We start from the raw sequence: 11,943 nt of genomic DNA, 5'->3' as shown, positions 1-11,943 counted from the left end.
AGTACACTAGCTGCAAAAGTGATGTTAGTATAAATCTCTCATAAGATTATTCAATATTATTATCAAACTGAAAATTTTCAGGCAGACTCCCACAAACTTCTTATTCCCTGAATACAATAGCTAAAACCCAATCAAAGTATCATAATTCACCCCTTCTAAGGCTTAATCTAAGCTTCCTTCCTTAATTTAGGTTGCTCTTATGTTCCCTCCCGCAAAGTCTAGTTGTTCCATCTCCTCTGCATATAGCAAAGATACACAAGCTACCATGAGAGGGTTCTGATGCTTATCAGAGACTGAAACTTGTTGCTTTTCTGTATTTCTTTTAATAATTTTTAAATTTTAATTAATTTTTTGTCACAGAAACCATAGCTTTTCAGGACTACGTGTCATACAAGCACAGCTTGGTTTTGATACAACCCTATTAAGAATGAAATCATTCATGTCACCAACACTGCATACGAATGCCCATTGTTAGCAGATTAGGGCTTTAAATGTTCACCTCTATATTTAGAAACCAAAAACCAAATGGCCAGCTTTCCTGATGACTCAGCATCCATACTGACTGCAGAAGAATGCAGATCCCCAGCAGGCCCCCCACATAAAAGTGCTTCAAAAGTCCAAACGTGAAAGTTATGGCTTGTATACTTTTCCAGATTAATAACAGAAAGACCTTTATTAACTTTTCTTTTACTACTCATTCCATATAACCATTTGTTTAAGGAAAAACTTCCAAGTGAACAACCCTTCTCTCTCTCCTTGTGTTAAATGCCTGTTTAAAGAATTTCTTTTTTCTCATGGCTAGACCTTTCTTTACTTGGATGCCAGCCAATTTCCACTTCTCTACCTCTCAGCCTGCTGATGTTCTCTATGCTCTCATTTTATTTTTAAACATACACATACACATATGTACATGTATGTATATCTATAATTTAAGCCTGTTAGGCTTATCTTTGGCAATAACTATTTTGTTGTGGTTTTGCTTTGTTTTGTTTTTAAAAGAGGGAGTACTGACACTCTTGGAAAGATAGAAGAGGTTGCTCTAGGCTACACTGGGGAAAGTTTGCATGTTCATTGCTGATCTGACCAAACAAGCTGGGCATGAAAACCAAGAGGCCTGAAATTGTCATTATTTATGCAGTTACACATGGATAAACATGCACGTTTATGTTAAACTTTTTATTTATTCACTTTAAGATTACAACCAGTAATACTTATGTAATGTATACTTAAAATATCTAATACTTACTTACACTCCACTTGAGAGTCTCCAAAAGCTTTATTAAGATAAATCAGAAGGTGGTGTAGCTGGAAACAAGAATATAAAAATTATATAAATATCACAAGCATACATATAGCATACCTCTACCAAAAAAAAAAAATTGCTGGTAACACACCAGATAAGACAGCTGTATTCTTGATCTCATATAGAAATGGGAAGTCCACCAGAAAAACCACTTAGCTAGCATTTGCCTGCATTACCTTCAGCTATCTGTGATTTCCACAGAGTGTCATGTTTGCTTTCTTTTTTAATCTGATTTACTAATTTAGAAAAAGGAGAATGAGCAATTGGAAAAAAATGGAAGCCCAAAGCATAATATAAGTTTAGATGAAATTGCTTTACTGGATTTCCTTAGAGTCACATACATTGTGCAGTCTTTTGGTAATGAAATAACACGTCTGTGAAGTGTAAAAACATAGGAAAACATAAATATGCATTTTTATTTTCTGAAAATGCATTAAAAAAGCCATTTTTTCCCTTATTGTTTTTTTTCTCCTACCTTCACAAATGTTGTTATTTAGACTTCAAAGGTCTTTTAAGAATAGGCATACTTTCCCACAGTAATTTTCTCAAGAATTTGAGAGAAAAACAACAAATATGAACATGTCTTAAGGATTTTATTAAAAATCACCTTAATCAATCATGCTTATCTGTTTGGTTATTAAGTTTCATAAAACATAATATCCACCACAGAATTTATTAGGATAAAAAATTCTGAATATCCTACACAAAAATATAAACACATATGTGAGCAAACCAAATTTTAGCCCTTAAACAAAATAAGAGTAGTGAATAAATTATTTTTGTACTTTAATGCCTGTTTGTAATTTTATCTTTACAGGTAGTATTAGGCCCTGTCAGGGATTAACCCCAGCACCACCAAGCCACTCACTCACTCCACTCTGGTGGAGTGGGGGAGGGTCACGAGGGTAAGAGCAAGAGAAGTCACAGGTTGAAATAAGGACAGTTCCATAGGTAAAGCAAAGGCTGTGCACGCAAGCAAAGCTAAAGAGTGAATTCATTCAGCACCTCCCACGGGCCAGCAGCTGCTCAGCCATCTCCAGGACAGCCAGGGCTCCACCACACGCCATGGTGACTTGGGAAGATGAACACTGTCACTCCAAATGTCCCTCCCTCCCTTCTGTTTTCCCCAGATTTATATGCTGAGCATGACACTCCATGGTTTGTAACATCCCTTTGGTCAGTTGGTGTCAGCTGTGCTGTGTCCCCTCCCATACCCCTGTGCAACCCCAGCCTTCTCACTGGTAAGCAGTACAAGAAACAGAAAAGGCCTTGATACTGTGCAATGCAGCTCAGCAATAGCAAAAACATCTCTATATAACCAAACTGTTTTTAGCACAAATCTAAAACATAGCACCATACCAGCCACTGTGAAGAAAATTAACTCTACTCCAACCAAAACCAAAGCACATGCCATTAATTTGGATTTCAATTATGAGCAACTAGTCAATATCTTGAAGAAGCTCTACAGACTTTGAGAGTCTTCTGGACTTAAACTGACATAAATGACATTGGAAATACGGGTCAATGATTCCAAGATTTTTTTTTCTTTCAGATTAAACCCTGAGGCCTTTTACTAACATTGTTTCTAAGTAAAATAAATATTTACTGTTTCTGATATTCTGCCTCCAGGCAATTGATGCAAGAAGAAGAGTGTGATTTAGTAGCTTGTTAAATATCTTAAGTGATATAATAATACTTGCATTTTTTGTAGACTGTGTACCATGCAGCTTCCTTTTCCATCTGCTTTCTTTTGCTATTAAAATAAGTACATGTAAAAGAAAAAGAAACTAAACCCAAGGTTCTTATTGATTGCATTGATTCCTCATAAACTTTGGTAAAATAAAATGTAGAATTACTGCCAGGATGGTTTTGGTTTTCTTTCTTTGTATAAGCTAGCTCAGACTGTTTCTAATTTAAAAAGCAGATCTTATTTCAGAGTTTGGTAACTATCACTGATGATTTACTCAATTCACTAATATTCACTCTTGAATAAAAATATGATGTTTTTATCTAAAATAAGATAATGACTATTTGTCATAATTTATATGTCAGAGAAAGTCATGGTCCACAATGACAGCTTTTTCACATCACCTTTTCTTAACACAAACATCTCTGGTTCTTAGATCGCAAAAATTCCAAAGGGATTAAATGAACTATTTTGATCAGCATTGTGTGTCATCTTTGGGTTTAGCTCAGCCCATGTGTAAACAGGCTTAGCATTGTCATTGAGAATTGCACCCGTTTATGCCAGGGATTAACACACCAGCATCTCTCTCTGGGAAATCAGAGCTCCATGCTAAAAATGCAGCTTCTCGCTACTGCTATTTTCTTTTCATTTTAAGTAAATGCACATTTAACTACAGGCTGCTCTGGTAGTTTGCAGGGATGGAGATTAAACCTGAAGTGAGCACAGAAGACTCAACTCTGCTCCACTTCAGAGGAAAAATTGTTTCTCTGAGGGATTGTCACCCACATGCAAGTGCTGGAGTGCAAATCTCCTCCCTGAAATGCCTCACACTGCCTTTTCACTTCTCCACCCACTTCTCTTTCTCATGCTCTCACTGTTGAGTGTAATCAATGTCATTGGAAGCTAAGCTGCCCTATTCCTCAGAACAACATCTGACTACTGCGCTTAGTAGGGAATGTAGCAAACAGTGCCATTAAAAATGGCAAAGCCTTTCCTAGTGTAAAATAAAAGACTGCTGGTGGGTTTGGATTCTCTAAGCCCATCTGCTAAATGCTACACTGTACAACAACCCTTTTATTCAAGTTGAAAGATGCACTCCTCCATTTAAAGAGCACTTGGTATATCAGAAGGAAATGGAGGCTACAGTGTGCTTGACTCTAAGGAAAGAAAACATTAGTGCTGGCTTTGTAATGAAACCCTCCAAAACCACCATCCTCAAGCAAGCATAATTAATTAATTGTAACTTTTATAGCAAACCAACTACTTTCACTCTTTGGCCTTTGGCTTGTCCACATGCCAGTTTACAGTCAGGAGTGACAGGGAAGGGTGGCAACACTGTTGTCTCTCTCCTGCTCTCTCAGGAGCTGTACTGAATTTGTCATTCCATATAAAATACTAAGTGCTGTATGATTGCTACAGGACTACATGTTGTCATGCCAATTATTATGTTCTCTATTTTTCTCCGTTTCCCCCTCTATCTTTTCTTAATTTGGCAACTGTGTCTACTAGACCCATTTTGTAACCAGGCCTATTCTTCAGCTCTACTGTTGAGCTGAATGTTGAGCAATGTTAGGATCTCACAAAAGGTAATGACAAAGGTTTTAGGATTGTTATTTCTTTGTTTCTTTGGTTTTTTAATGGAAGCATTTAAAGATCTTGGACAGTAAATAGGCAAAATTTCCCATTCACACATATAAAAATGCAAATGGAAAAATCTAATACAACCAGTTTTTGGTAACTCACCAATCTTTTAACCTTGTGAACATTGTGATTCCTTGTTTTAATAGGGTATGGTGATAAATATATACAATGCAAGTTTGTTGCCTGCCAACTTGACTAATTCATCTTGCTTTTTGCATCATGTAAAGGTATAAATTAGACCTTCTAAATACTAAAGCATAACATTATATGCCATTCTCACACTGTCTACCATTCAATTCCCAAAGCTGTTTTCATATGAAAATTCCTAGAGACATGAAAAAACTTCACTATCTATTTTTGCTGCATTTTTTTCTTCTCACTGAACATGACACACTACAGAGAAGACTATACATTGGATTTATGCAGCAGCTATAGAACATTCTATTTTTACATCATACTTAAACATTTTAACATTTGGCTTGTTTTTATAACTAAGAGGATACACCAAGTCTGGTTTTTTAATTAATTTAAAATTTCATTTAGTATCAAATCCAGGAATGCCTGGATTATTCTTAATCTATTTATTTATCACATTGTATATGTCATCTGTTGGTTTTCACCTTATTAAGCTAATTCACTTGCTTCCTTAATCTTTTGAGTTCCCTTCAAAATTGTAGCGACCCGATCAATAAAATATCCTCTGAAAATGAGACTATCTTGTTGCTAACTCCTTTTTCACAGCAACAATTGATAAGATAGCTTTAGCTAACATTAAGTATACAAAGCTTCAAAACATGGATATTAGCTTTAATATTCTTGACATACATTACACCTCAAATAAGCGAAATTTTCAGCCTCTTGGATAAGTGCTCCTCTGCAACCACAAGTGTTTTAAAATAACAAAACATATTCCATCTCTAAATTGCTCTGATCCCAGATGAAGCCTATTCTGCTGTTTTTTTAAAGTTTTATTTCTAGTTTATACAAATTCACTGTAAATTCCGTTGAACAGATGCAAGTATTACAGAAACTGATATTGGGAGGCTCTTCACAGTGATAATCTGCAGATATTGTCTTGATTTAAATGGGACATCATCAGAACACATGGAGTAAATTTAATTGTTCTACCTTGATTGCACACAATCAGGGTATAGACACTTCTGTTATTCTCTGGTATTTGCTTCCCAGGAGGTTAGGAATGTAGCTTCTGTCACTATAGGATGCTACTTGAACGATGGTAAAAACATTTTTCCCTGAGGAGAAAGCAAAAGCAGGTGTATCATACACTTGCTTGCACTGTTGAAAACATGTGCATAGCACATACAACCTACAACAAACGAAACATTCAATCTTTTTAATATATTGAAATGCATTTTGCACATATGGATGAAAGAGAAAAGCTGTAATATTCCACTAAGATGTGAAAATACATTACCATTTGGGAGAATAAAAACTTTGAAGATATGTCTTTCTACCTCCAGGCCTGGACTGATTGCCTTGCTTACCCAGATTTCACCCTATTTTTGTGACAAATAGTCCCCTTTCTCTTCTTGCCTCCTCTATTTTTTAATTTAAATAATTTGATTAATTAATTTCATTTCATTCATGTCTAGGCTCAAGGTCCTCATCCTGTCACACTGTATCCTGTTACAAATCTTCTCCGTAAACCATGTCCACAGTGTCCTGTTCCTCTGTTTCCTGTTCTGTATCTCATTTTTCTTGGTCAGTCTATCCAAGATTGCTTCTCACCCTAGATCCCAGAGGAAACTCTCACTCCCTCTCTTGCCTGCATCTTCATCTTTCTCCCCTCTTGCATGAATGGCTCTTGCTTTCAATCCAGGCAAGTTCTCCTTTTAGAGAGAGGTACTAGAAAGAGGTGAAGGATGGTCTCTCAACAGAGAAGTTTCCTTCTCAGCTCAAAGCCCAATCCAGGCATGACCTGCATGCCAGGAGGCACAGGTAAAAAGGAGAACCTGCTAAGACACCCATGGCAACCCACGTTGTTCTTACTGACTACACACAAAGTGCAACCACATATAGGAAACTTACCTTGTCCAAATCCTGGATGATTCTTAAGAGACGGGGAACTGGCACATAACTGATGTAAAAAACCCCTCATGTCCATCCTTGTTCCAAATATGGAGAGAAGTTTACATAAACTGAAATGCAGTTCACTGAAATACAAAGTGAACTGTATTATTAACAATATCAGTGTTTAATATTTTTGCAACATGTATACATGTTTTATTTCCACCCATTATGAAGATGCTCTATGGAGAAGAAGTGGTTTATATATGAACTACTATCACAGAGAATACACCCATATTCAAGGACAGGTCGGGTGGGACTTTGAGCAACCTGGTCTAGTGGAAGGTGTCCCTGCCTGCAGGAGAGGGGTTGGAACTAGATGATCTTTAAGGTTCCTTTCAATCCAAACTATTCTATGATTCTCTGAAACTTGACTTAAAATTATTAAAAAATACAGCCACTACCACTATATATAATTTAGCGTCTATACAATTCATTGCACTCACACTAAAAAATAAAGTAATCTGTACAGAAGGAAATAAATCTCCCTTTTTTCAATTCTAACAATAACTCAGACAATCAACTTTACTGCAAATGTTTGTGTATATAGCTCCTTGGGAAACTGCTCAGTTGTCCACTAAACATAGGAAAAAGAGGAAGCAAACCATATGTCAACAGATCAAAGAGCAAACTGGAACAGTGAGTAAAGTTCACACCACAAATGAATACAAAGTAGCAGAATTTATGTAAAGTGATTTCCACCATTGTTTAATACAAATTCTGGGGTTGTTTGCTATAACCTTTCAGCCATTATTAACCAGCAGAATCAGGAGATTAGCTGCGCAGTTTCCAAGACAATAAGTTTTTCCCGGGTGTTCCTAGAGTTCTACTTATCATGGCTGCATTTGGCTGTCCTCTGCAGATTCAGTGCATTTGTGAATGTGGCACAAGCATCTGCCTTCATTTTGCTAAGAAAAAGGCAACATATTTTTTTATATGAGCAAATTGTTATTGACTAGATACTTCAAAATTAGTGTAAGAAAAAAAGTTGGTCACTTTCTTTACTTTTTAACTGCCTCACACTTGCTTAAAAACTAAGCAAGGTCTAAGCCAGTAAGTACCATGCACATCTGGACAAAAAAGACATAGTATTCATAAAGCAAGCCAAAGCCAATGAAGCTGAAGCTCAGATCTAGCAAGACCACCTTTCTCTAATTGCCATTAGGAAGCCATGCTTGAAACAACCAAAAAGAACTCCACAAAAAATTAAAGAAAAATTGCAATTACAAATGAAAATGTTTTATGTTTATAGAATATGTATTAATTTTAGGTACACATTTGATTAAAAAATCAACTTCATATGTCAAAAGTGAAACTTAAGTGCAGTTTCCTATATTAATAAACTAGTTTTTCTTTCCTCCAGAAATTAACAATTAGCCATTTTAAACTGCCTTTCCTATATAGATGCCTGCATCTCTTTTTCTTCTTTTATTTCAGTAGTCCTCCTTGCTTAATACAGATAATTTGGAAGCATTTTAAAAATATGTCTTTGATTAAGCTTTTTGAAAACTGAAATGTCATAAAGCCAAAATACAGGAAGTGCGACAGATTCAAAAGTTCTTATTGGGAATTATGCCTTTTTCCATATCCTCTTCTGTGAATCTTACAACTGTTCAGACAGTGGATATTCTACACTTAAAATAGTAGCTGATCTTAATACCTCCAAATCAGGCACTATTATTCTAAAAGAGGCAGCCAATACTTGAAGTGTAAATTGTGGAAGAGAAACAGCTGATTTTACTTAAGGCCATACAAAATTCAGGGTTTGTTTTTTGTGAAGTCACACTTTTGTTTAACTAACAGCACATTAAAATCTTGCCCGAATCAATATACCCTCGTGAGTGCCAAAGCAAACATTACGTTCACCTCTACAAATGGAAAATTTACGTCACACACATGAATAAGACTGCACAATGCTCAAGAACTTATCATCATCACTTCCCTGGAAAATTCTACAAGTGAAAATTATTTGTGCTAGCTAAGAGCTATGTATATTCAGAAGTCACAATTAATAAAACAGAGTAGCAACATATTTAAAATATAAGGAGACATTTATTTACATTTTCCATGGGGATGCTACAATCTCTTAGGGCTTGAAGAAACACAGCTGTCTTTTAACCTTTGATTTTTGCCACGAGAGTTTTATTGCAGGTTACAGTAATGCTATTGCTAACCAAAGCTTCCTAAGCCTCTTGATTCATAAAACAGTATTTTCCTCTAATGGGAGTTTCAAATATATCAAAAATGCAGGATCAGACCCCTTATTGTACCTCATTCTTGAAATACATCTGGGTTAAAGGGGATGAAGATATTTGGCATCCCTGTTTAGACAATTTAGGGTTTTCTTCCTAGGAGACCATCAGTCCTCCTTGTCGTAGCAACTAACAACTTGCAAAAAGATCAACAGGCTGGGCTATCAGTTGTGACATGTTTACCCTTCAGCCTAAAACAAAACAACAAAAGAGACTTTGAGTGTCACTGTATTAATGACACTCAAAACTACATGTTATAGATTACATGCATCCCACACCCTTGCTTAAATAAAGAGATTTATTTTATTCATTCACCTTTTTTTTGTTCTCTCCTCCTTGTGGCAAAGTGATTTAAAATTACATTAAAATAGCAGAGTGGCAAAATGGAATCTTTAAATACAAGCTCAACAGCCTTCGGGATTATGTTCTACATTTGAAAACAGAGCTTGCACCTCATATTTTCTTCTTAAAAGAATTTAAAGTATTGAAGGACAGGACTAGTCCTGTCCTTTGCTATATCCCCACCCAGCCAATAAAAAACACTGTGTTTTTTCTTTCTAATGTAGAATCCCTAAGAAAGCAACTTCTTTTTGTAAACAATAAAAATATCTCAGCTGCCAGATAGATTGCAATTCTAGTGTGATTATATTAATCCATAACACTATTAATAAAATGTACTTAGGACTACTGTTTTTGCTCCTCCCTCTAGCGTATCTAACCTATCGTAAAAATAATATTTGTATTTATCCAGACAACTATCCAATATTAACTATTTGGTGTCAGAACTGTTTTGGCATTTTGGTAATGGTTTTCTACATGAAACATATTCAGTTTACAATCTAGAGCACTTTAAATGTGTAATGTATTGTATTTGAAATTGGCCTGTTCCTTATGAGCATGTAGACGAAAAGCAGAGACAGCATAATAAATCAGTCAGAAGGACAAAAATCACTGAGTAATCTGATATGTATACATATCACATGCAGTTAGTGTGAAATCATAGCTACATGCAAATCAAAAAAAAATTTCTGTCTTCATTATTTATGCACCAAGAAATTTCCCTCCAAAGAGGAAATACAGTCGTAAGACACGGTGGTTGAAAAGGATATGACTCAGAAATTAACATAGTCTGTGGCAATAGTGAGAACAGATACTCTTTCTCTAAATCTCTGAAACAATTATGCTTCAGACTAACCTTTTTACATAACATGAATTTCAACAGAATGAGGTGTATACTTATTGACTATTCATATTCAAGGGAGTAAAATAATGCCTGGTCACAGTTATGAAAAGATTATTGCATATAAAGCAATAGTCAGAAATGGCCTTTATCTCCCCTCAGATTTTTCTTACACATATGAATTTACAAAGAAAAGAAAGTCAGAGAAAGGTTTTCAGTTCAATACATTTATTGAACTTTTTAATACTTTTCAGTGGCGAACACAACATTTATGCATACTTAAATGAAAACACACGTACTCAAATTTCTTTCAGTTTCTGAAGTTCAATTTTGTACTGCATTTCTGGAGTAAAATTATTTACAAGGGTGCCTTTTGGTGCTTTCTTCAGGATTATGCAGAAATTGCAATGGCTTCTGGAACTTGCTTTGTATCCAAACTCGTTGCATTTTGACTTTTTTCTTTCTGTTTACTTGTAATCGCCGATCAACTAAATTCTGTACTTCAGTTAATCCAGCCAAGGTGAACATGTTCCATACCTCATCTATTTTTTCATATGAAAAATTATTGCAATTAAAAAAGAAAGTCATTTGTAGAATGTAGTAATTACCAACCTGTAGTTCAACCAAAGATGGAATTAAATCTATTTTGCAATTTGAAAGCTAAAGGACACTACCTGTAATAAGGATTTGTTAGAAATTCATTTTCACAGCTCTTGATTTATATTGCAGTAACAATTGTCATGTTGAGGCCCAAACCACATTAGTTATTACTCACAGCATCCATAGATACCCTTTCTTCACAAGGTTCCAGGTGCCATAGTTGAGTAAACAAATTCATGCCATTTGGTCACTGTTCACATATTATCAAGATAAAGCTACTTCCCCTGACAAATGACTATCCAGACTTTTATGTCATTTATAGCTACAGACTCTCCTTCCAAGCATGTTTACCTCAATTTTAACAGAGAAATCATGTGCATGGTGAAATAATAAAATTTGAGCATACAATTACACACAGGATACTTAAAGAGAAATTTCCAGTGACGTCTGTAAGCAACATTGCAGGATCCCAAATGCAACATGTGTGCATACAAAGGAAACTATTTTCTTACAACAGGTAGCTTTGGTCTTTTTAAAAGCAGAGAATTTTTTAAAAAGCCAATAAAGCCTTCTTTAAATTTATGTTTTAAGATGAGCCTTCATAATCCAAATCACCTTGAGAAACACATAACCCATTCTATGAAACTATAACATTCCGTACCTTTGGTAAAGAAATATACTCTGGTTCCATCTCCTCTTACATAAAAATTTTCTGACAAGCAATGACCTAAGAAATTAGAGCAGTAATGAAAAAGGACATGTCACTTTTTTTTTTCCCCAGAAAGAGCTAAAATGAACAGTAAAATACCAAACCATTCAGGAATTACCTTCTTTAAAACGAAGTTGAGCTGTATCGTATCTTCCGTAGTCCCGAAATAACAACATTCCTCCAGGCTTCAGTAGCTTAGCCAACCTATTTACAACCCCTTGCATCCTTAGAGAATAGATGAGATGCTGGTGAAGTTTGCAAACATAAGCAACCAAGTTTGCTGCCACAGACCAAAAAGGCAGCACTGCCTATGAGTAAGAGACTGTTCAGGACAGCAGCTGTGCACATAATTACAGCCTTGCCTATAGAAGCAGAAGTTTTGCACACTTGGAAAGAAGTGTATGTGCACAAAAAGTGAAAGTGCTTTGAGAAATTTCATCCAGCAAATCTAAAAGACATTAATTACACAGCTTGAAGAAAGTT

General features: G+C 35.5%; 1 protein-coding gene across 3 annotated transcripts in view; it reads right to left on the bottom strand.

Annotated features, from left to right (window-relative positions):
* Positions 1-1,265: 1,265 nt before the first annotated feature.
* METTL8 (methyltransferase 8, tRNA N3-cytidine) overlaps positions 1,266-11,943 on the bottom strand; it is a 35,985-nt gene continuing 25,307 nt past the window's right edge. For 2 of the 3 annotated variants that reach the window (XM_058028571.1, XM_058028570.1), the window contains exons 9-11: positions 11,579-11,685; positions 11,413-11,478; positions 10,363-10,693 (exon numbers count right to left, since the gene is read on the bottom strand). In XM_058028571.1, the coding sequence (XP_057884554.1) occupies positions 10,506-10,693; positions 11,413-11,478; positions 11,579-11,685 (361 nt within the window). In that variant the 3' untranslated portion in view covers positions 10,363-10,505. Of the gene's footprint in view, positions 1,306-5,759; positions 5,885-6,680; positions 6,806-10,362; positions 10,694-11,412; positions 11,479-11,578; positions 11,686-11,943 lie in introns of those variants that run through there. The other variant, XR_009114696.1, reaches the window with a different exon arrangement.

This window comes from Melospiza georgiana, chromosome 7 (assembly GCF_028018845.1).
Source record: "Melospiza georgiana isolate bMelGeo1 chromosome 7, bMelGeo1.pri, whole genome shotgun sequence".
Taxonomy (NCBI): domain Eukaryota; kingdom Metazoa; phylum Chordata; class Aves; order Passeriformes; family Passerellidae; genus Melospiza; species Melospiza georgiana.
Note: the sequence above shows the minus strand (reverse complement) of the source record. Positions and strands in the feature narration are given on the sequence as shown.